The 26194-nt window shown below is 43.9% G+C and overlaps 1 protein-coding gene across 1 annotated transcript in view; it reads right to left on the bottom strand.

Moving 5' to 3' along the window:
• The window catches only part of LOC147425780 (PCNA domain-containing protein), a 39424-nt gene extending 14749 nt beyond the window's left edge, over positions 1-24675 (bottom strand). Inside the window, exons 1-3 of the mRNA XM_086499669.1 lie at positions 24477-24675; positions 24192-24281; positions 23974-24128 (exon numbers count right to left, since the gene is read on the bottom strand). Of these exons, the coding sequence (XP_086355795.1) occupies positions 23974-24128; positions 24192-24281; positions 24477-24578 (347 nt within the window). The 5' untranslated portion in view covers positions 24579-24675. The remainder of the gene's footprint in view (positions 1-23973; positions 24129-24191; positions 24282-24476) is intronic.
• Positions 24676-26194: the final 1519 nt, after the last annotated feature.

The raw sequence follows: 26194 nt of genomic DNA, 5'->3' as shown, positions 1-26194 counted from the left end.
TGAAAAATGTCAAAAATAGGGAAAATAGGCTAAATGCACTGGAAAATTCCCCTGAAGGATTCTGATGGATTCTGATGAGAATGCTTATGATCATGCTGTGTGCAACCAGAGGATATGCATCGACACTAAGTGTCTGGACATGCACGGTCTGCGAACAAACTCACAAAAGTGTCAGATCACTTCCAAATCTAGACTGGTTGAACCCTTGTCGTACTGTAGCTTGTCCACGGACACATAGGGTAGGATGTGTCACGTGTGTCAGATCACTTCTAAATCTAAACTGACTGAACCCTTGTCGTGTTGTAGCTTGTCCACGGACACATAGGGTAGGATGTGCCTCGTGACATCCCCTCCTTTTCAAAGTGAGGTACTGGTACCGAACTGTATGGCGTCGAGGGAGATCGCCAATAGCATCCGGAATCTTGGAAGAGACTCTTCGCCGGCCCACTCAGATGTGTGGGTCGTACACTACTTGAACTTCATAAAGGTCTGCAACGCTTGCTTCTCTGGGCCACGCCGAAAGCGACACAAAGTCTTTTGTGGCTCCTTCAATGTTTCAACTTCGTCGAGTGTCATGCTTCTTTCTTCTTCAAGAATCTCCATGGCTGAAAATTCCTGAACCCATTTCCAACACAAAACCATGAAGATACCTATTCCATGTAAAGTGACTGGAAAAAATATTGTCTTCCTCAAAGACTGTGCATGCAATGTAGATGAACAAAGAGACAGAGTGCCAAACCGTTCACCACACACACGCAAACAATGAGATCGAATCTTTCTCTTCTGATCTAAAGCAATCAATTGTGGCAATTCACAACGGAAATGCCCATGCTTGGTGTTGTTGGGTTAAAGGCCTAAATAACCTCTTTTTGTACATTTTTATACTTTGTCTAGAAGGTCACTTATAATAAAAGTGGAAAAACCCAAAACTCACTTATTGAGTTTCCCCAAAAACGTGAGCTCTCTCTCTCTCCCTCTTCGTTCTGCTAGCGCTTCCCTTCTGTACCAGAGTGCCTCCGCTTCAAGCCTCAAGGCCTGCACATATTCGCGTGCTCTATCACTTGCACACACCACCGCGCGCTCATCAACTGGTATCAGAGCCCAATTAGGGTTTGCTCCCAAACCTGCAAACGCTGATTTTCAGCCAAGGAGTTCAACTTTCACGCGAGATTTTGTAAATTCATCACCAAAGGACTCGTCCCCTGAACTAGAAAGCTCCCGGCAAGTCAAATTGACATAAAACAGGCTGAAATTAGGTCAAAACTAGCAAATTACAGGTTATGACAGCAAAATACAGGTTTTGCAAATGATGTATTAAGATGTGGGAACACTTTTGCTAAGTTCACGCTACCCGAAAACACTGAAATTGCCGAAAAACAGGTCCTAAAACAGGTGTTTTCAGCAAATTTCAGATTTACGCAGGATTTTGCAAGTGTTTTTATGATGCGACTACATTGGGGGGAAGTGCGAATTGAAGCAATCTACGCACGTTTGACAAAGTTTGGCTATGTATGACCATTTGTGGCTCAATTTCATACAATTTAATGCTACAAATTGGGGCTTTTGCTCTTGCATGCTTCTAAAGGCTGTGCAATAGCCTTATGTATGTTCTGTGAGGTTAAAAACAACTAAAATTGTTGTTTTTGAGCACAAATTCGCTCGCTGAAATTTCCTGCGCATAAATTTCCGAAATTGTTTTTTGTGCCTAAATCGACTTATTTTGCCCCAAATTGCTCATGTGACCATTTGGAGCTGTAGTGCACACCTCAGTGAGGCTATACTCCGGTTTTTGTGCATTTTGCCCAAAAATTCAGCGTATTAGCCCTCTTATTCGTGCAACTTCATCTTCTTCGGATGTGAAGAATCTCTTCGAGATTAGGAGGTTCGATGGAACAGGTTTCGATCTTTGGAAAGACAGGATCCAGGGAATCCTATTTCTTAAGGATTGTGAAGGGGCACTTGAACAGATAAAGCCACAGAATATGACGGATGAAGCATGGGTTAGCCTGAACAGGAAGGCTGTTACATATATTAAAATGGCCATGACCGATGAGACAGTCATTGATGTGAAAGGTCTCACAAGTACTTTTGATGTGTGGGAGAAGTTAAAGGGAATGTATGAGAATACAACGCCTGTCAACCAAGTGCATTTGATGCGAAAACTTGTTGGCATGCAACTAGATGAGTCCAAGAGCGCTGCAGAGCACTTGTCGTTATTTGCAGGTACTTTGTCGCAGTTACAGGATTCAGGCTTGCCCCCTTTTGATGATAAGCTGAAAGCTATCTTCTTGCTTATGAGTCATGGGAAACATTGGTGGTTTCATTGTCCAATAACCCCAATTTGACATTTGATGGTGTTAGGGGTTCTATCTTAAATGAGGAAATCAGGAGGAAAGCAAGTGGAGAGGGAGGCAGCTCTGCCAACATGGTTAGAGGCAGGACAAAAAAGAAGAATGCCTATGTACAAAGGAGTAAGAGTAAGAGTAAGAGTAAGGAAAGGGGAAATGGCAGCAAAGGCAAGGGTGATGTGACTTGCTATCAGTGTGGCAGGAAAGGTCACAAGAAACCCGATTGCAAGTACTACAAAGCCGAGTTAGAACAGAAAAAGAATGGCGGAGACAAAAAGAAAGAGGAGAAGGAAGTCAAGACAGATGCACAGGATAGCTCAAAGGACAAAGAGAAGGCCAATGTGGCTTCTAGTGTTGTGATTGAGGAGCTGTCAGATGTAGAGGACATCTTGTGTGCCACTTTGTCAGATGATGATGCTTATGACATTGATGCCTCTCTTAATGTTCATTCACAGGACATGCAATCACCAAGAGTGATCTTATTGATGCTTTGTTGACTGTCAATGATGCATTATCCCAGACTTGGATTGTTGATTCTTGTGCTTCATTTCATGTGACTCCTATCAAGGAGTGTTTCTCTACTTTTGATGCAGGCAAGCGTGGCAATGTATACCTTGGAAACAATCATGCATGTTCCATTGAGGGTATTGGCACTGTGCATCTCTCCATAGATGGCACAAATGAGCTTGTCTTGCATGATGTTAGATATGTGCCGGGAATCAAGAAGAGTCTGCTTTTTGTTGGTCAGATGGATATGCATGGTTACAGCATCTTGTTTGAGAGAGGATCATGGAAAATGAATAAATGCTCAAGGCTGATTGTAAAGGGCACAAAGAAAGGGACACTTTACTGCATGCATGGAAAGGCCGTGTTGGGCAAGTTTATTGCATTGGCTGAAATTAACTCTCACATGGAGTTGTGGCACAAGAGGCTTGGCCATATGAGCTAAAAGGGCCTTTCTAAACTTTGTTTTTTGAACAAGCTTGATGCTAAAGGCACAAAGCTTGACTTTTGTAATGAATGTCAATATGGCAAGCAAGTAAAACGTTCTTATTACTTTGGTATCTCTCGTAAATCTTGTGTGCTTGATCTTGTACATTCTGATGTATGTAGAATGCCTACTAAGTCTATGGGAGGTGCATGCTATTTTGTCTCCTTTGTTGATGATCATTCTAGAAAAATTTGGGTTTATTTGCTTAAATCTAAGGATGAAGCCTTTGCTGCGTTTAAGAGATTTCATGCATTTGTGACCACCCAAACATGTAGAAAGCTAAAATGCTTACGTACGGACAATGGGGGGAAGTTCACAAGTGCTGAATTTAACAAATTTTGTGAAAATTTAGGCATTAAGAGAGAGCTTATTGTGCCATACAGCCCCTCTTCTAATGGTGTGGCTGAAAGATTCAATAGGACACTTTGTGAGAGGGTGAGATGCATGTTGTCCACAGCTAATCTCTCTCATGAATTTTGGGAAGAAGCTTTGAAAACTGCAGTGCATATATGCAATCGATCCCCTCACATGTCTTTGAAAGGTGACATCCCTGAAGAGGTTTGGTCTGGCAAACCTACTTCATATGATCACTTACGCATTTTTGGTTGCGAGGCTTTTGTGCATGTCAAACCCGAGTTGAGGAGTAAACTAGATGCCAAATCCATTAAAGGCCTTTTCATGGGATATGGTGAGAAGGCGAAATGGGTTACAGGATTTGGTTACCTCAGCTCAAAAGGGTTGTACACAATCGGGATGTTGTTTTTAATAAGGCAAGGATGCTTCAAAACAATTGTGCCTCAAAGCATGACCATAAAAGGGTCAAATTTCAACATGACCAACCACCTGTTAGGGATATTTTTGACCCTCAAGATGCACCACATATGGCTGAAAATGTAGATGATCCAGTGGTGTTTTAGCCAGATGATGTTGGACAGCAAATTGAGGCTCCTGAAGGGCATTTGCAGCCACGAAACAATGCTGAAAATGGTGCTGAAAATTATGTACAAGCAGCCCATTGTTGATGATTTTATTATGCCACCTGATGTAGACCCATTACCGGATAATGTGGATCATTGGGTGAGACGGTCTACTCGTTCAAGACGGACTATGAGTAGATATGATCCCTCTTTGCATTACATTATGTTGACAGATGAGGGAGAGCCTCTTACGTATAAAGAGGCAAAGACATGTGAGTCAAGAAGTAAGTGGGAGCTTGCAATGCAAGAGGAAATGAAATCCTTGTATGCAAATGATACTTGGGATCTTGTGTCATTGCCTAAAGGGAGAAAGGCTCTTCCTAACAAATGGGTATACAAGATTAAGATTGTGGATGAAAAACCAAAGTACAAGGCAAGATTGGTTGCAAAAGGATATGCACAAAAAGAAGGAATTGATTTTCAAGAAATCTTTTCTCCCGTTGTAAAGCTTACAACTTTACGTGTCCTTTTTGCTCTCATTGCGATGCACGGTTTTTGCATGGTAAAGACAGCGTTTTTGCACGGTGACATTGAAGAGGACATATACATGAAACAACCTGAAGGTTTTGTAGTTCCTACACGTGAGGAACTTGTATACAAACTGAAAAGGGCTCTGTATGGTTTGAGATAATCATCACGGCAGTGGTATAAGAAGTTTGACACTTTTATGCTGTCTCAAGGCTTTAAACGCAGCCATGCAGATCATTGTTTGTATACGAAAAGGGATGAAGATGGTAGTCCCATCATACTTGTTCTCTATGTTGATGACATGCTGCTTGCCGGGAAACATAAGACTAGTCTTTATGCTCTGAAACGTAAGCTAAATTCAACATTTGCTATCAAGGATTTGGGTGATGCAGAGCATATTTTGGGCATGCGTATTAAAAGAGATAGAAAGCTGAAGTTGTTGTTTTTATCTCAAGAAACGTGCATTGCAAAATACTTGACAGGTTTAATATGGCTGATGCTAAGCCTCTTGGAGTACCTTTACCTCCATACACTAAGCTTAGCAAAGCAAATTGCCCAAAGGATGAGGTGGCATTGAAAGCAATGAAGGGAATCCCTTATGCATCAGCTTGTGGTTCTCTTATGTATGCTATGGTTGCCACTCGTCCCGACATTGCTTATGCAGTGGGAGTTGTTAGTCGATAAATGTCGAATCTTGGCAAAGCGCATTGGGAAGCTGTCAAATGCATTCTGAGATATTTGAAAGGTACACAATCAATGTTAGGTGCAGCGGAATGAATGTTTAAGCTTTGCTCAAGATGAGTGCTCCGAACTGTGCTTAAGGTTCCTTTTAGTTCTTATGGAAGGGAGAGCCTTCCGTTCTTAATGGAAAGTGCTATGATCACAAACAAAGTGAATGGACACTGTGCATGCAAGTGTATGAGACTGAGAGATAGAGAGAAAAGAGAGATACGACACCAGAGACGTTGTAAAACCCTCCTCCGAAGGCCCCACTCTCGTCGGCATGAGTGGTCTACTTTTGATTGCACAAAGTGGTACAATGACGATGCAATGGACTGATGCAATCTGGGACTATGCCGATAACGACGACGGTGATGACGACGACAACTTTAGGGCTGAAATCTGTGTTTTTCTAACTACTGAATTTCGGGACTGTTTCGGTGGCTGAAAATGACTGTTTTGGCTGCGTTTTCGAGGGCTGAAAATGGGGGTATCTGCAATGCTTCTAGGGCTGGATTGTCTGCTGTCCTTCACTGCTGAAAAAACTGCTGTTCTGATGCGGCAATGGCTGAAAATGACTAACGTTGGGCTGCCTTGTATCCTTAGCCAAAACGCTGGGCTTGATGGAATCCAAAAACACTGATGGGCTGAAATTGGAAACGCTAGCAATTTGAGGTGTTGGCGATGAGAGGAATCTGCAAACGCTAGGTAATGCTGGTGATGATGGAGATAAAGGCAATGCTGAAAACGCCAGAATTGGGGGGTACTGCTGAGGTTGTCCAATCCAAAAACGCTAGGCTATGGGGGAGCTTGGCGCTTGAGGGTTCTTGCTGAGAAGAAAGCCTGTTGAGCATGTGCTCCTGCTGCCTCTTCTGCCATTGAGTGCTAACTTGGGTTTGCTTATATATTTTCTTAGCAAAATTGCCCTACCTATTTTTGTTGGGAAGTCACTTAAAAATAATAAGTGAAAATACCAAAAATAGGAAAAATAGGCTAAATGCACTGGAAAATTCCCTTGATTGAATCTGATGGATTCTGAAGGGAATACTGATGATCATGTTGTGTGCAACAAGAGGATATGCATCTACACTAAGTGACTGGGCATGCACGGTCTACGAATAGACTCACAAAAGTGCCAGATCACTTTTAATCTAGACTGACTGGACTGACTCAACCCTGATCATGTTGTAGCTTGTCTACGGACACATAGGGTTGGATGTGTCACGTGACATCCCCTCCTTTTCAAAGTGAGGTACTGGTACCCAACTGTATGGCGTCGAGGGAGATCGCCAATAGCATCCAGAATCTTGGAAGGGATTCTTCGCCGGCCCACTCGAATGTGTGGGTCGTGCGGTACTTGAACTTCATAAAGGTCTGCAACGCTTGCTTCTTTGGGCCGCGCCGAAAGCGACACACAGTCTTTTGTGGCTCCTTCGATGCTTCAACTTCGTCGAGAGTCATGCTTCTGAATCTCCATGGCTGAAAATTCTTGAAACCATTTCCAACACAAAACTATGAACATACCTATTTCATGTAAAGTGAGTGAAAAAAATCTTGTCTTCCTAAAAGGCTCTCCATGCAATGTAGATGAACCAATAGACGGAGTGCCAAACCGTTCACCACACACACGCAAACAATGAGATCGAATCTTTCTCTTATGATCTAGAGCAATCAACTGTGGCAATTCACAACGGAAATGCCCATGCTTGGTGCTCATACTTTCATGTACTCGTTCTACAAATGTGTCATGCCAAGGAAGAGACATGCAATGTGACTTCCGTGAATGCATACTTTTCAGCTTTTCAAGAAAAATCCGCATACATTCGTGCTCATTCATGAGTGAAACGTGCTCAACATACAATATGTCATGCATAGGAAAAGGGATCACATAAAGACGCTGACTAAAATACAGGAAACGATCACGAATGAAACACTCGAACAATGCGTGCGTATCAATCATGCGAAACATAATACTTCCTGTGAGGGTTCTTTGGACCTAGGCTCGAGAGCCAAGATCGATCCTTCTTGAATGATCGAATCGTCTTGTGGGGGTTCTTTGGACCTCGACTCAAAAGCCAAGATCGGTTCTTCGTGATTGATCGAATTTACAACAAGGTTAGCTTCGCTAGGAAAAGCATCAACCCTAAACACTGCCAAAGCTCTGATACCAATGTTAGGTGCAACGGAATGAATGTTTGCGCTTTGCTCAAGATGAGTGCTCCGAACTGTGCTCAAGGTTCCTTTTAGTTCTTATGGAAGGGAGAGCCTTCCGTTCTTAATGGAAAGTGCTATGATCACAAACAAAGTGAATGGACACTGTGCGTGCAAGTGTATGAGACTGAGAGATAGAGAGAGAAGAGAGATACGACACCAGAGACGTTGTAAAACCCTCCTCCGAAGGCCCCACTCTCGTCGGCGAGAGTGGTCTACTTTTGATTGCACAAAGTGGTACAATGACGATGCAATGGACTGATGCAGTCAGGGACTATGCCGATGACGACAACGGTGATGACGACGACGACTTTAGGGCTGAAATCTGTGTTTTTCTAACTGCTGAATTTCAGGACTGTTTTGGTGGCTGAAAATGACTGTTTTGGCTGCGTTTTTGAGGGCTGAAAATGGGGGTATCTGCAATGCTTCTAGGGCTGGATTGTCTGCTATCCTTCACTGCTGAAAACGCTGCTTTTCTGATGCGGCAATGACTGAAAATGACTAACGCTGGGCTGCCTTGTATCCTTAGCCAAAACGCTGGGCTTGATGGGATCCAAAAACGCTGATGGGCTGAAATTGGAAACGCTAGCAATTTGAGGTGCTAGCGATGAGAGGAATCTGCAAACGCTAGGTAATGCTGGTGATGATGGAGATCAAGGCAATGCTGAAAACGCCAGAATTGGGGGTACTGTTGAGGTTGTCCAATCCAAAAACGCTAGGCTATGGGGGAGCTTGGCGCTTGAGGGTTCTTGCTGAGAAGAAAGCCTGTTGAGCATGTGCTCTTGCTGCCTCTTCTGCCATTGAGTGCTAACTTGGGTTTGCTTATATATTTTCTTAGCAAAATTGCCCTACCTACTTTTGTTGGGAAGTCACTTAAAAATAATAAGTGAAAATACCAAAAATAGGGAAAATAGGCTAAATGCACTGGAAAATTCCCTTGACTGAATCTGATGGATTCTAAAGGGAATATTGATGATCATGCTGTGTGCAACCAGAGGATATGCATCTACACTAAGTGACTGGGCATGCACGGTCTACGAATAGACTCACAAAAGTGCCAGATCATTTCTAATCTAGAATGACTGGATTGACTGAACCCTAATCATGTTGTAGCTTGTCCACGGACACATAGGGTTGGATGTGTCACTTGACAATCAAAGTGTATCTGTTATGGCAAAAGTGACTTAAAGTTGCAGGGATATTGTGATGCAGACATGGCAGGTGACATGGATACCAGGAAATCTACCAATGGATATGTATTTGCCATTGCTGGTGGTGCAGTCTCTTGGTGTTCTAGGTTACAGAAAATTGTGGCATTGAGTACTATTGAGGCTGAATATATTTCAGCCACAGAGGCTTCAAAAGAGGCCATTTGGTTGGGCAGACTTGCAAAAGAACTTGGAATGCCTGCTCATACACCCATGTTGGGTTGTGATAGCCAGAGTGCTTTCTATTTAGCCAAAAATGCCATGTTTCATGCGCGTACCAAACACATAGATGTGCGGTACCACTTCATACGACAGGTATTGGAGGATGGTCTAGTCAGCTTGACTAAGATCCATACACAGGATAACCCTGCCGATGTTCTCACCAAGAGTCTTGCTAAGGCTCAACATGAGCATTGCATATAGCTGGTGGGAGTTGGTTAACTTAAAGGCGTCATTTATGCCTTTAAGTGGGAGGTTGTTGGGTTAAAGGCCTAAATAACCCCTTTTTGTATATTTTTATACTTTGTCCAGGTTCAATACTGGACATATTTTTTAAAGGTCACTTATAATAAAAGTGGGAAAACCCAAAACTCACTTATTGAGTTTTCCCCAAAAACGTGAGCTCTCTCTCTCTCCCTCTTCGTTCTGCTAGCGCTTCCCTTCTGCAGCACAGTGCCTCCGCTTCAAGCCTCAAGGCCTGCACATTTTCGCGTGCTCTATCACTTGCACACACCGCCGCGCGCTCATCAGGTGCTCATACTTTCATGTGCTCGTTCTACGAATGTGTCATGCCAAGGAAGAACATGGAATGTGACTTCCTTACATACATACTTTTCAGCTTTTCATGAACAATATGCATACAACTGTGCTCATTCATGAGTAAACGTGCTCAACGTACAATATGTCATGCCTAGGAAAAGGGATCACATAAAGACGCTGACTAAAATACAGGAAACGATCACGAATGAAACACTCGTATAATGCGTGTCTACTAATCATGCGAATACATAATACTTCCTGGAGGGTTCTTGAGGCTCGAGAGCCAAGATCGGTTCTTCCTGAAGGGGTTCTTTGGACCTAGGCTCGAGAGCCAAGATCGCTTCTTCGTGAGGGGGTTCTTTGGACCTCGACTCGAGAGCCAAGATCGATCCTTCGTGATTGATCGAATCTGCAACGAGGTTAGCTTCGCTAGAAAAAGCATCCACTAACACATCATCCTTGTGAACAATCACATCATCTTCATGAAAATCCTCATGCTTGTGAGAAATCACATCTTGATCATCATGGAAATCATCATGCTTGTCATTGTCAACCAAATCCTCATGCAAATCATTGGCATTCAAATCATCATGCGCATCATTATCATTCAATTCATCATGCTTCTCATAATCATGCAAATCCTGTGTGTCATGCTTTGGAGAAGAAAAGACTGAGAGAGTCTCCTTCTCCTGAATCCGTTCAATCTTCGCCTGCACATTAGCAATGAGAGAGGGAGAATGAACAACTTCCTCTCCACGAATGACAAATGGGAGAGTCACTTTTGGCATTGAGAGTGAACGTATTTTCCGCCCAATCAATGAGAGGGTTATACTCACAAAACCATCGAATGCCCAAAATCATATCACATCCTGAGAGAGAAGAGAGAAAAAAATTTCTACGGAAAGCAGCTTGTTGAACTGTAAACAACACACCAAGTTACTCTTTCGTGATGAGAGAGTCCATACCGAGAGCAAAGCCAAAGACCTCGAGAGGAGATTTCTGACTAACCTCTAGGCGGGCTCTCTCAACAAGAGAGGGATTGATCACATCATGCATACTACCTGGGTCAAACAATATGACAAAACGCTGCCCCGTCATATGACCATAACATTTAATGAGAGAATCATCAATGGGAGGGTCAGGAGAAACTCGGGGCACACTTGTGTTAGATTCATTCGATTCAAGCTTAGGACATGTTCTTTTTATGTGACCCTTAATTTGACAATGAAAACAACGACCTTCCTTAGAATAAGTGCTTTGCTCTTCCGACGTGCTGTATCCTCCTAAAATTCCTTGTGCTACCTTTTCATATAGAGTGAGCTTAGGTTTAGTAATTGTGTTAGCTTTACCCTTAGGTTCATAGGAAGAATTCTTTTCTGAGAGACTATTGGAAGATTGGTTAGAAGAGTTACCGTTCTTACCATTCTTACCGTTCTTACGGTTCTGAGAAGTCTACGAGGTACTTGTGGAAGTCTTGTTCTCCTTAGGCTTTCCCTTGTTGTGCTTCATCTCCTGTGCGAGAGCAATCGCTACCGCCTTGTTGAGATCAATTGAATCGAGCACCTCGACATCGTACTTGATATACTCGTCCAATCCATAAAGGAATGCCTCCTTGCGCTCATCATCCGACTTGCGTAATTGGGTACCTAGCTGCAAAACACGATTAGAAAAAGACATAACCGGCATACCATTTTGCTTGAGAGCGCGCCAATCGTCCTTCAATCGTGCGAGGTACTGAGGTGGCATAAACCGCGCCTTGAGCTTGTCTTGGAAATCAGCCCAATTGAAGGAAAGGGACGTGAATTCGTCGGGTTCCTCTAGGTGCGCGGCTAACTGTGCCTCTTGCCATGCGTGGTACCAATTGATGGCATCACCGGCAAGATACATGGCTGCCGTCAAAACTTTGCTATTTCCTGTCTTCTTAGTTGTCGCAAAATAAGCATTAAATTGATGCAACCAAGAACGAATAACCATAGCATCCATCTTACCATCATACTTACTGAAAGTCAACTTCTCTGTAACTGGGTTGTTGGAGTCCGCATCCCGGCTTGCGCCACTTGAGGAACTATCAACATCTTTGGCTGGTTCCAATTTCGAGGCAAGAACTTGTCGAACCAATTCTTGAGTGCGAAGGTCTCTTTGAGCCTCCCGATCGGCCTCCAAGGCCGCTCATCTTGCTTCAGCTTCCTCTTGTCTTTGTGCTTTTCTTTCCTCTCGTTCATCGCGCTCGCGTTCCAAGGCAATGCGAGTCGCTTCTTGTTGTATGGCAATTCTTTCGTTTCTTTCTTCGTGCACACGATTTGCTTCTTGTTGTTGGGCCATCATGTCCAACATCGACTTGACCATTGCCTCCATGGAAGTTGGTACAACTCGTAGCGTAGATGGAGAAGGGGGAGGGTAGGAAAAATCTCTTGGTGGGGAAAACTCTTCATCGCCTCTCTCATGCTCATCACCTGTATACGAAGTATCCATTCCGCTTCGGGTGATGACCATGCACTATGATCTCTAGTTCTTAAGTTCACGAGGAACTTGGGTTCTTGTGGGTCTTGGGTTCTTGGGTTCTTGAGGGTCTTCTTTTGCTTGCAATCTCTGTTCGAGAAGAATCTTCTCTTCACCCGAGTTCTGCTCTTTTCCGCGGACGCACCCCTTGGCAGCCTTGCGCTCACACCAAGGTTGCTTTTTCCCACCTCACGTCGATTGGCCAGCCGCTAAGTGCACGGTCCGCTCTCAATGAGTGAAAAGAGGCACAAGGGGGACTGGACAAGCCCTTCTTTCTTGGGATTCCTGTCACTCTTCAAAAACACGATTAGGAATCAACACGCCCAAGCGAACTTGGGTTCGTGCGACCGCAACAAGCAAAAAAAAATTCTTGTGATTCTTGTGGTTCTTTCCTTGAGTGATACAAAGCACTGCCAAAGCTCTGATACCAATGTTAGGTGCAACGGAATGAATGTTTGAACTTTGCTCAAGATGAGTGCTCCGAACTGTGCTCAAGGTTCCTTTTGTTCTTATGGAAGGGAGAGCCTTCCGTTCTTAATGAGAGAGTGCAGAGAATGGACACTGTGCGTGAAAATGTATGAGATTGAGAGATAGAAAGAGAAGAGAATACGACACCAGACGTGTTGTAAAACCCTCCTCCGAAGGCCCCACTCTCGTCGGTGAGAGTGGTCTACTATTGATTGCACAAACCGGTTCAAATTCAATGCATGTGACTGACGCAATCTAGGCTAGGTCGATGTCAACGACGGGGATGACGAGACCGACGCTATGGCTGAAATCTGCTACTCTTTATCTGTTGTCCAAAAACGCTGATAGGCTGAATTCTGCTGCGGCTAAAAACGCAAGAGAAAACACTACCTTTGCTGGTCTTAATGGCTGAAAATCTGCTACTATGTTGGGGCTGAAATGGTGAAGAAAAAGAGGCTGAAAATGGACTACTGCAAATCGCCAAAGGCTGAAATCTGTAGCAGACAATGCTTGGATAAAAAACGCTAGGCTTGATGAAGCTTGGCGATGGATGTTCTGCTGAAAACGCCAGGTCTTGTGATTGCCCGGCGGTGATGATCTGCTAAAAACGCCAAGCAATGGGACTGCAGGCAATGGTGATCAAAAACGCTAGGGAGTGGAAGTCTTGCTTGGAGGAAAACCACCAAGGGGGTTCTTGCTGAGAAGTTCCCTGTTGAGCTTTGGCTCCTGCTGCCTCTTCTGTTAATTAGTGCTAGTCTAGGTTTGCTTATATACAAACTTACTCAATTTGCCCTACCTACTTTCCAACAAAAATTACTTAAAAATAATAAGTGAAAAATGTCAAAAATAGGAAAAATAGGCTAAATGCACTGGAAAATTCCCCTGAAGGATTCTGATGGATTCTGATGGGAATGCTTATGATCATGCTGTGTGCAACCAGAGGATATGCATCTACACTAAGTGTCTAGACATGCACGGTCTGCGAACACACTCACAAAAGTGCCAGATCACTTCTAAATTAAGACTGATTGAACCCTTGTCGTGCTATAGCTTGTCCACGGACATATAGGGTAGGATGTGTCACGTGACATTTTGACAGTCGAAAATTTTCAGCAATACAAATGCGATACCCACTATATGATAAGGAATTTTTGGCTATTGTACATGCTTACCGCACTTGGAAACATTACCTTCTTGGCGCAGATTCAGTGGTTAAAACAGATCATCAGTCTTTGACGTATATTTTTACTCAACCAATGATGAATCCTCGTCAAGAAAGATGGGTTGAATTTTTGGCAAATTTTTACATGGTGATTCACTATATGCCTTGTCTACAAAATGTGGTAGCAAATGCTTTGAGCCACATGCCTCAAGCAACCAATTTTGCTATAACAAATCTGCAAATGGAAATTCCTGCGTGTTTCAAGAATGAATATTTGACAGATAAAGACTTTGGAGATGTTTTTCGAGCCCTCAAATCTCTAAGTCCCACTCCTTCAGAGATGAATATGTTTGAAGCATATACAATAATGGATGAGTTACTCTACTACATGGATCATATTTGTGTTCCACACAAAGGATCTTTGAGGAAGATTTTGATACAAGAACATCATGAACACTTGAAGTACCTTTTTCTGCACATCCTTGAGTTAACAAAACATATCGTCTTTTGTCAGCAACATTTTTTTGGCCGCAGATGCAAGTAGATGTTATTAAGTTAGTAAAAGCTTGTCATTCATGTCCGATCATGAAAGCTTCTCGACAGTTACCTCAAGGTTTACTCCAACCTTTACCTGTGCCTAACGAAAGATGGGAAAGTATCAACATAGATTTTATTACCACTTTGCATCGCTCACCTGAAGGCAATGCTCAAATTCTTGTGGTAGTTGATCGATTTTCCAAAATGACACATTTTAGACCTTGCAAGAAAACAGTTTCTGCCCCGGATGTTGCAATCTTGTTCGTACAACATCTTTTCAAATTGCATAGGTTACCAAAATCCATCATATCCGATAGAGATCCAAAGTTTACAGGACATTTCTGGACATCACTATTCAAGTCTCTTGGCACCAATCTATTGTTCAGTTCAGCCTGATGGTCAAACAAAAAGAGTGAACCAAATTTTAGGAGAGATGCTTCGACATTACATTCAAACTCGATTAGCATCTTGGGAGGATTATTTGCCACTTGTGGAGTTTGCTTATAATAACTCTCCTCTTCGGTAACTCGAATGTGTTACGTGCAACGGAATGAATGTTTGCGCTTTGCTCAAGATGAGTGCTCCGAACTGTGGTCAAGGTTCCTTTTGTTCTTATGGAAGGTAGAGCCTTCCGTTCTTAATGAGAGAGTGCTATGATCACAACAAAGTGAATGGACACTGTGCATGCAAGTGAATGAGACTGAGAGATAGAGAGAAGAGAGAGATACGACACCAAAGACGTAAAACCCTCCTCCGAAGGCCCCACTCTCGTCAGCGAGAGTGGTCTACTTATGATTGCACAAACTGGTACAATGGGAATGCATGTGACTGATGCAAGTCTAGGTTATGTCAACGATCATGACGGTGATGACGAAGTCGACGTAAGGGCTGAAATCTGCAATCTTTCTACTGCTGTCCAAAAACTCTATGGGCTGAAATCTGCGATTAAGCCAAAAACGCTGATTTTGGGGCTGTTTTCTGTGGGTCTTTGTCACTGAAAATCTGCAGGTTTAGGGCTGAAAACAGAGATTCTTCAAGGCTGAAAACTGAGGTTCTTACTGGGCTGAATCTGCTACTTCTTTATGGTTGGATCTGTTGGTCTTCTAGAGCTGGAACTTGTTGGTCTTCTAATGCTGAAAATCGCCAGGCTAAAGGCCGCAAAGGCTGGAATCTGCAAACGCTGGGGAAATCCAAAAACGCTAGCTGATGTCTTGTCAAAACGCTAGATGCTGGGTTTTGGTGGCGATGATGCTGATGCAAAACGCTAACTGATGATGCTTCCCAAAGACGCTAGGTGAGGGAAGGTCTATGGTGATGGTTCTTGCTTCTTGCTTGGAGGAAACCTACCAAGAGTCTTGTTGAAGAAGTTGCCTGCTGAGCTTAGCTCCTGTTGCCTCTTCTGCCAAATAGGGCTAGCTCTACTTTGCTTATATACAAACTTACTCAATTTGCCCTACCTACTTTCCAACAAAAGTCACTTGAAAATAATAAGTGAAAATGTTAAAAATAGGTAAAATAGGCTAAACGCACTGGAAAATTCCCTGAAGGATTCTGATGGATTCTGATGGGAATTCTTATGATCATGCTGTGTGCAACCAGAGGATATGCATCTACACTAAATGACTGGGCATGCACGGTCTACGAATAGACTCACAAAAGTGCCAGATCACTTCTAATCTAGACTGACTGGACTGACTGAACCCTGATCATGTTGTAGCTTGTCCACGGACATATAGGGTTGGATGTGTCACGTGACATCCCCTCCTTTTCAAAGTGAGGTACTGGTACCGAACTGTATGGCGTCGAGAGAGATCGCCAATAGTATCCGGAATCCTGGAAGGGACTCTTCGCCGGCCCATTCTGATGTGTGGGTCGTGCGGTACTTGAACTTCATAAAGGTCTACAACGCTTGCTTCTTTGGGCCGCGCCGAAAGCGACGCAAAGTCTTCTATGGCTCCTTCAATGCTTCAACTTCGTCGAGAGTCATGCTTCTTTCTTCTTCAAGAATCTCCATGGCTAAAAATTCCTGAAACCATTTCCAACACAAAACCGTGAACATACATATTCCATGTAAAGTGAGTGGAAAAAATCTTGTCTTCTCTAAAGACTGTGTATGCAATATAGATGAACATAGAGACGGAGTGACAAACCGTTCATCAAACACATGCAAACAATGAGATCGAATCTTTTTTGTTTGATCGAAATCAATCAACTGTGGCAAATCACAATGGAAATGCCCATGCTTGGTGCTCATTCTTTCATGTGCTCTTTCTACAAATGTGTCATGCCAAGGAAGAGACAAGGACTGTGACTTCCTTCAATGTATACTTTTCAGCTTTTCATGAACAATCCGCATACATTCGTGCTCATTCATGAATGAAACGTGCTCAACGTACAATATGTCATGCCTAGAAAAAGGGATCACATAAAGACGCTGACTAAAATACAGGAAACGATCACGAATGAAACACTCGAACAATGCGTGCGTATCAATCATGCGAACACATAATACTTCCTGTGAGGGTTCTTTAGACCTACGCTCGAGAGCCAAGATCGGTTCTTCCTGAATGATCAAATCGTCCAGTAGGGGTTCTTTGGACCTCGACTCGAAAGCCAAGATCGGTTCTTCGTGATTGATCGAATCTACAACGAGGTTAGCTTCGCTAGGAAAAGCATCCACTAACACATCATCCTTGTGAACAATCGCATCATCTTCATGCAACTCATCATGCTTGTGAGAAATCACATCTTGATCATGCAAATCATCATGCTTGTGAGAAATCACATCTTGATCATGCAAATCATCATGCTCATCATTATCATCCAAATCACCATGCAAATCATTGTCAATCAAATCATCATGCTTATCATTGTCAATCAAATCAACATGCTTCTCATAATCATGCAAATCCTGTGTGTCATGCTTGGGAGAAGAAGAGACTGAGAGAGTCTCCGTCTCCTGAATCTCTTGCATCTGTGCAGGCACGTGAGAAAAGAGTCGCAAGAACTCCTGCATGTGTCGGTCTCTCTATTCTTGTCTTGCCTTTCTTTCTGCTTTGTCTCTTGCGTGCCTGCGATTCATTTCTGCATTTCTTGCTTCGCGTTCTAAATTTTGTTCCAGAAACATCAGGTCTAAAGCCTCCATAGGAGTTAGGGCAATCCTTGACGTAGATGGGGAAGGGTCAGAAAAATCTCTTGGTGGGGAAAATTCTTCGTCACCTCTCTCATGCTCATCACCTGTATGCGAAGTATTCATTCCGCTTCGGGTGACGACCATGAACTATGATCTTTGGTTCTTAAGTTCACGAGGAACTTGGGTTCTTGAGGGTCTTGGGTTCTTGGGTGCTTGAGGGTCTTGAGGTTCTTGAGGTTTTCTTTCGCTTGCAAACCGCGTTTGAGAAGGATCTTCTCTTCACCCGAGTTCTACTCCTTTCCGTGGGCGCACCCCTTGGCGGCCTTGCGCTCACACCAAGGTTGCTTTTCCCACCTCACGTCAATTGGCCGGCCGCTAAGTGCACGGTCTGCTCTCAATGAGTGAAAAGAGACACAAGGGGAGGCTAGACAAGCCCTTCTTTCCTTGTCACTTCAAAAACACGAACAGGAATCGACACGCCCAAGCGAACTTGGGTTCGTACGACCGCAACAAGCAAAAAAAATTCTTGTGATTCTTGTGGTTCTTTCCTTGAGTGATACAAAACACTGCCAAAGTTCTGATACCAATGTAAGGTGCAGCGGAATGAATGTTTGCGCTTTTGCTCAAGATGAGTGCTCCGAATTGTGCTCAAGGTTCCTTTTGTTCTTATGGAAGGTAGAGCCTTCCGTTCTTAATGAGAGAGTACTATGATCACAACAAAGTGAATGGACACTGTTCGTGCAAGTGAATGAGACTGAGAGATAGAGAGAGAAGAGAGATACGACACCAGAGACGACGTAAAACCCTCCTCCGAAGGCCCCACTCTCGTCAGCGAGAGTGGTCTACTTATGATTGCACAAACTGGTACAATGGGAATGCATGTGACTGATGCAAGTCTAGGTTATGTCGACGATGACGACGGTGATGACGAAGTCGACCTAAGGGCTGAAATCTGCAATCTTTCTACTGCTGTCCAAAAACTCTATGGGCTGAAATCTGCGACTAAGCCAAAAACCCTGATTTTGGGGCTGTTTTCTGTGGGTCTTTTTCTCTGAAAATCTGCAGGTTTAGGGCTGAAAACAGAGATTCTTCAAGGCTGAAAACTGAGGTTCTTACCGAGTTGAATCTGCTACTTCTTTATGGCTGGATCTGTTGGTCTTCTAGGGCTAGAACTTGTTGGTCTTCTAATGCTGAAAATCGCCGAGTTGACGGCTGTAAAGGCTGGAATCTGTAAGCGCTAGGGAAATCCAAAAACGCTAGCTGATGTCTTGTCAAAATGCTAGATGCTGGGTTTTGGTGGCGATGATGCTGATGCTGATGCAAAACGCTAAATGATGATGCTTCCCAAAAATGCTAGGTGAGGGAAGGTCTATGGCGATAGTTCTTGCTTCTTGCTTGGAGGAAACCCACCAAGAGTCTTGTTGGAGAAGTTGTCTGCTGAGCTTGGCTCCTGTTGCCTCTTCTGCCAAATAGTGCTAACTCTAGTTTGCTTATATACAAACTTACTCAATTTGCCCTACCTACTTTCCAACAAAAGTCACTTAAAAAATGTCAGATCACTTCTAATCTAGACTGACTGGACTGACTTAACCCTAATCATGTTGTAGCTTGTCCACGGACACATAGGGTTGGATGTGTCACGTGAGAGAATGACACCATTTTAAGCAACATATGGACATACTCCTCTTGTGCCTACAAACTTTGTTCTTCAACACAAAGTAGCGTTAGCAGATCAATTGGTTCAAGAAATGCAAGATGTCCTTCTACAGATTCGAGATAAATTGCTTCATGTTCAACAAAGTTATCAGAAGCAGGCCAATAAGCATCGTCGTTATGCAGAATTTAAAGAAGGTGACTTGGTTTATTGTATGTGGCACCCCATCGCTACAAAACAGTGAAGTCAGTCTTTCCAAAATTGCGACCTCGCTTCTATGGACCTTTCAAGATCATCAAGAAGAATTCAGTTCTCAGCTACAAGTTGGAACTTCCGCCTTCATGGGAAAAAATTCATCCAACTTTTCACATTTCCTGGCTTAAAAAGTATATTCAAGGAGATTCGCCTGTTGCAGAGTTATCTTCCTATGTGCCAGAAATTGAAGATTAACACATTATTCTTGTCCCATAAAAGATTCTCAACGTTCGTCAAAAAGAAACTAGACAAAAGATCATAACTGAATTTCTTGTTAAGTGGATGGACTTAGATGAGTCAGATTCTACTTGGCAAACTGATGAAGAAATGCAACAATACCCTCACCTCCTCCAAGAATTCTTCGACAAATGGTAGACTTTCATTTGACACATGGGTTTTATTTTAAGAGGGAGGGAATGTCACATTTGTGACTTAACTACATTACAATACTTACTCATTAATGCAGATACGCGAAGTGCCATGCCAAGGAGGACCCCTGCACTTGGATGGTCACACCCTTTCGCCCAAGTGACAGGCCTCTTCGCCAAAAGCCACACTCCTTCGACGACTGGTCACACCCCTTCGCTCTACGGGTGCGATTCTTCGCCCAATGGTTGCAGCTCTTCGCCGAAAGGATGTGTCTTTACATCTAAAGTCATGTCTCTTCACCAAGAGATGTGTCTTTTCATTTGTGTCTCTTCGTCTCCTATATAAGGAGCCCTTGTATCACACTTTCAATGAATAAAACACAGAGTCTTCTGAGTCTTTCTTTGAGTTCAGTTCAGTTTCTTAAGTCTTAATCATGAGTTTAAGTACTTACTAAAGGATTAGTACCTAGAATCCTCACAGGGTGTTCTCCCTTCGGAGAGGGATGTGGAGCAAGCTTGGGAGTCAATTTGCGTAGACTACTTCCATATCGTTCTTGTGGTTCCATGTGCAGCGGACAGGGTTGACAGTCTATTTGGTGGCTTTCTACAGCACCTTGCTCATCTCTTGCAGAGCTTGGAAGCAGGATCTTCTCTTGATCTTGTCGTGTTAGCTGCAGTCTCAGAAGTTGTGTTTTCTTTCTGCTGGATGTTTGAGTGGGGTGATATTCGCTCGAGTGGTGTTCCAGACAGATCAGTTACAATTTCACTCTCAGTTCCAATGAAGTTCCTTCAGATGCAGTGTGCAGTTCATCATTCTATACGATGGTTGGTGCAAATCTTTGGTTCTTTATCATTGGACATATAGTTCCTTAGTAGCCTCGGTTGTCCCTTTCCTCAGACTTCCGTGGCAGCTTGGAGTTTCTGGCATGTGGTATATGACCGGAGGTACAGATTTCCGACTCTTTCCTCAAGGGTGGATACTTTAGAGTTGTGAAACGATCCGGATGCCAGTCTTTAATGCCTTTTACCCTCAGTTTTGATGCATACTCTTGAAGCGGACAGCAACAATGCCTTCTACAGATGTTGGTTGTGCGACTTGTGAGTCGGTTAGCTTGAGAAGATTCTTAATAGAGCTGGATTTACTTTCAACGAACAGCATAGTACTTCCCAGACGTCTCTCGGGCGTAGCAGTTGGATTGTACTACAGGCTACTTTCCCACTACGAAATTTGTAGCAGATATCCTCGTCCACAAAACCCTCTCTTTCTGTTGCTAAATTGGCTTTATCTACTTTCCCACTACGAAATTTGTAGCAGATATCCTCGTCCACAAAACCCTCTCTTTCTGTTGCTAAATTGGCTTTATCTGACAGAAAAATAATTCTAAATGAATTATTGGATTTATAAGTGAGAGGGTTTTCTCGCTTGGAACACCAAGGAAAAAATAATTCTAAATGAATTATTGGAATTTTAAGTGAGAGGGTTTTTCTCACTGGAGACATCCGAGTACAGAGTATTCCTAGTGCGTCATTCAAAGCAATGACGGGAGCACTGAGAACGGGAATATCCGTAAGGCCACCAAGAACGGGTACTTCTGGTGCGTCACATCGGATAGGTGACAAGGAGCATCGGAAAGAAGTATCCGACCATCCGGGAACGGACATCTCTGATACGTCATAGGATGGGTGACAGAGCATCACGAAGGAGATTGTACCGTAAGTTCGGTAGGAAAGGACTAGGTGATGGGTATTCCTGATGCGTCACAAGGTGGGTGACGGGTGCATCGGAAAGGGGATATCCATAGTCAAAAGGAAATTCCGAACTGTGTTAGAATTGTGCACAAGGAAAAGCAAGCACTTGATGAAGATGGGTTCAGAGGAAACTTTGAGGAAAAACAGATGCTTTCTGAGAAAGCGGGATTGCTTTTTGGGAAAGCGGATGCTTTCGCGGGAGGAAGTCTATGTCTGCATTGCAACTGTGCATGTGATTGCATCCAGGGACGCCTAGGAAGTGCTGTGAAAGCATTGTTTTTAACTTATAAAATTTTATTGAGTTTTTCGGCAGGTTCATACTATTTTTAAAATACGCCGACGGCCCTCTTAATAAGTGGGCAGCCATCTGATAAATAAGGCAATAGATAGACCAACGTTTTCTCTTTCTCTTTTTTTGGCAAAACAGCACAAAAAAAAAAAAAAAAAAAAAAAAACGGCCGCGATCTCTACGCGAGCAGCTATCTTTGCCATGGCCGAGGAGCTATAAAAGCATCACACCCTCTCCCAAAGGGAAGACCAATCTTTGCAAGAAGGAGATGCTGCTGCAGATTTCAGCCGTAAAGAAGACGTTGCCAGTGATGCCCATGGCTGCCCCAAGTGTATCAGATGTCACCAAGACCCAGTGCGCGAGTTCCCTCGCGAAGAAGTGCCTACGGAGCCTGTTTCCATCGTGACAAGCTGCTGTTTTCAGCCCATAAAAGTCGTAGACGGGGCTGATTTACAGGAAGGAACCCCAGAACACACCTCTTTTGTGTGTAGGATTGGAAGAGAGGGTTTTCTATGCGGAGATCTCTTCCGGGAATTGCTTTTTCGAGAACCAACTTGCGTTACGACCAACGTCGAGACTTTGAAGGTACGATTTTCATGTTATGATCTCTAAGTATTTGATTGCAGGTGTACTTCCTCTTCGTGAGGGAGTAGGAGCAGAGGAAGGCACGAGCCTCTGAAGGAGAAAAGCGCTATGAGGAACTAGAGCCAGATCAGCCCCAAGGGTTTCGTACCCGAGTTTGGGAAGCAGAGCCACGGATCGAAGAGAGGTAGACTCTCGAGATGTGATCCGGAAGTTGAAATTCCCAAGGGAAGGACTTCGTGTCCAAGAAAGCGGAGTTAATCTGCAGGAAGAGGACTCTGAAAACAAAGTTAGAAAAGAGTTGCAGGGATGTAATGCCCTAAGTCTGGAAGGTGAGATCCAAAGGCGAGAACCTTGATTCTCGAGGATTTGGAATAAGGAACGGAAGTTCCTTGGAATAGGGTTTTGCCCTAGGAATAGGAAGCCGAGGCTTCCAGGAACCATCAAGTCTTATTCTAGAACGAACGTGGTAATACGTTCGGTTCAAGTGCTTGTATAGACTTCTCCTCAATAATAAAGATACTATTACGGGGAGGGACCAGCCCATCTTCTGGTCCCCAGTACTGTGTCGATCTTCTCACTCTCTATCTATTTCTCTCTATATCTTTTGGCTTCCATATTAAGTGATAAATTCTATTTATCCGAGTATATTTTATATTGTTATGTGCTCCCGTTTGTGACACTTTCCAGTTGCAAATTTCTCACTCCAGCTTTCTAGTCTGATTTCCTGAGGGGGTGTTAGAGTTCATTTTCCTGTCCGGTGGTAGCTCCGGTATCTCCCAGGAGCAGATTAGGGAGTGAGGGCTATTTTGTGGCTGTGCCCGGCCAGTGTGAGGTAGGTCTCTCATGTCGGGTCGTGTCTAGCCATGTTTAGCTCCGGTTTTGGTTCAATTCCATAGCTATGTAGGCTTCTGTCCCCCACTTGGCATGTCTCTCTGCCTTCCTAGGAGAGCTAAAACGCAGCAACCCAGGCAGCAAACACAAACACTCACACAAGGGATGCAGAGGGAAGAAAGAGGCAGAAAGGAGGAAGGCTGAAGCCAACTATCAGATTTAGAGGTGCGTTCATCAGCAGCACCTAGCAGCCAACAGGTCGTCCAAAACCCTCTTGAGATCTTGCATCTTGGCAGCCAAGGACAGCCGAACAGTCAACCTTCCAAAATGATCTTCTCTAGCATTTCTTATCATAAAAACAGCCACCCAATCAGGCCTATACGCCTGCGCTTTGGGAGCAGCCCCTCACTGTAGGTGTGGCAATACCAATGAACACATAGGGAGAGCGGATGGAGGGGAAAGAGAGCACACAAGATAGGGTGGATCTCCGGCAGAGTGCACATAATGTGAAATAGTCCTCCTTGGTATCTTGTCTATCAAAAAACAAAAGTGCATTTTTAGTTTGTGTCATGTAATATGTGCAGGAGGAACCATAGGGGAGCACTAACAATTATGGCAACAGCGAGGGCACAGAATGTGAGACTATCCTTTACAACTTTGTCATAATGCCAATCTGCGTGCACTACTACAGAAATACCAATTGCTCTAATGAGAGCTACACTCAAAAACCATGTTACTTGCGAAGCAGCAAAGAAAGTTACTTGAGAAGAAGCTGCATGTCAGGTCCAGGGTACCGGAACTCCAGTGCTGTAGTGCCAGTTGACGAAGTGAAGGTACTTAAACTATCAACAAGCAAGCCCAAGCTGACTCCAAACCGTGGGCGCACATCAGCTTGATATACATAAGTGCGGAAAAGCTACACACAAAACAGGAGTGAAATTTTCCATCAAAGCCATTTAGCTGGAGCAGTACTAAGTACCTCTTTTCTAAAGTAGACACGCGCTTGAAGGCATGACCACTCTTCCACCATTATGACCACTCCATGCTCTGACAGCTCACAAATTGCGTCCTAGAACCATCCATTCGAATACTAAAACATAAGGTCTACCGTATGCTACAAATATGTAATTCGGAGATAATGCGCAAAGCGCCAGTGTCACATGGCAGATGCGTGCGTGCGTGCGTACGTGTGTGTGTGTGTGTGTGTGTGTGTGTGTGTGTGTGTGTGTGTGAGAGAGAGAGAGAGAGAGGGGTGACGAAGTACCTGCTGCCTCTTCCAGCGAACGCAAGCAAGGGCATCTACAAGTCCCTGCACGTTGTCAAGCAAGCAAATAAGCTCCAGGCTTTCGTCGCCATCGTTGCTCATACTTTTCTAACAGCAAATGCAAAGGCCTGACTCTTCGGCGGATCATCAATCGATTTTGCCTTTTCTTCAAACTAGACAGAAAAGGAGGGACGGAAGTAGGTTCTACCTATTTTGGAAAAGAAACAATAGGTAGAATTTGTGCAGATTCTTACAATCGTCTATGAGTTTGTGAAGCCCCACCCTTCTTGTTGCCCTACTACACCTACTCGCCCTCCCCCCCCCCCCCCCCCCCCCTCTCTCTCTTTCTCTCTCTCTCTCTCTCTCTCTCTCTCTCTCTCTCACACACACACACACATTTTACAGACAGCTCTGCATGTGTCCGCTCTCTCGCTCTCTCTCTCTCTCTCTCTCTCTCTCTCTCTCTCTCTCTAAACACATGCACTAGTTCCGTTACAGCGGATAGTATTGCTCTCCTACTTGTTGCCTCTCTCCAAATGCAATCCCCTAAGCTTTCGATGTAATGACACTGATGAGGGTGAAAGCATTCACGATGAGATTGCTGGTCATGGGCTGCTAGAGAACCGTGTCTTGCTGGACGGTGGCTTGGTCGATAATTAAGCAAACAGGGCAGATGGGGAGAGGACTCATGAGGGAGGAGTACCATGATGTGGGGAGGGGCTAGGAGGAGGAAATGGAGCAAGGAGGGCAAGCAAGAGAGGGGAAGAGCATGGCTGCGAGGAGATTGAAGGGGAGAGCCGTGGCTGGAAGGAGGGAGGACGACGCAGGTGAAAAGGAGGGCGAGGGGATAGGGGAATATTCCAATCAAATGGGGGATTTTATTTAAAGAGGAGCGAGTATGCTCTGACGAGTATGTCTCCCCAATCCAGAAAAATAAAAATGCTTTCAAAACATATTAAGTGCATAAGTGCAAGGTGAGTTTAGGAATGAAAAGACAAATGAGGATGGAAAGTCAAAAGACCTTTTGTGTCCGTATAAATAGGTGTTTCTATGCTCTTTCATTTTTTTTTAAAACGTTTTCTTTTAAGTTCTCTTTAGTGTTCTCTCTCTCTCTCTCTCATGGCGTACTTGGTATCATTGCAAGAGACCGTAAACAGACAAGGCGAAGACTTACGAGCACTTGCAATGGAGAATGGCACACTAAGGGTACTTGTGGTTGAGAATGAGAATCTCAAGAGGACACTTGAGATGCAAACAACACGTTTGATGCAACTTGAAGAGGAAGTGAAGGAATGTAAACGCTCTCTTGTGGACTTGAATGCTTTGAAGGAGCGGATGAGCAAAGTAGAGCATGACCATGTATTGAAAGAGGAGAAATTTGACACTATGAGCCGGGATGTATGCGACATGAAAAATGTATACACAAACAAGTCTTGGGCTGATGTATGTGGTAGCAATGTGGTTTCTAATTCCTCACTCATGCAAGCTATGGTTCAAACAAAGAAGAATGTGGATGTGGAGGAGTTGAAGGAACGGGAGTAACGTTCCAAAAACATTGTTATTCGTGGAATTCCCGAAGAGAAGTTAGAGACACCTCCTTCTCTTGCCATTGTTATTGAAGATTTCTTCAAAACCCACTTTGGCATGTCCGGAGTTATGGTCTATGGAGCACATAGAGTGGGGAAGCAAGGAGCTCCTCGCTCGGGAGAACGGCCAAT

The sequence above is a fragment of the Adiantum capillus-veneris genome, chromosome 25 (genome assembly GCF_014529385.1).
Source record: "Adiantum capillus-veneris isolate H3 chromosome 25, ASM1452938v2, whole genome shotgun sequence".
Classification (NCBI taxonomy): Eukaryota; Viridiplantae; Streptophyta; class Polypodiopsida; order Polypodiales; family Pteridaceae; genus Adiantum; species Adiantum capillus-veneris.
Note: the sequence above shows the minus strand (reverse complement) of the source record. Positions and strands in the feature narration are given on the sequence as shown.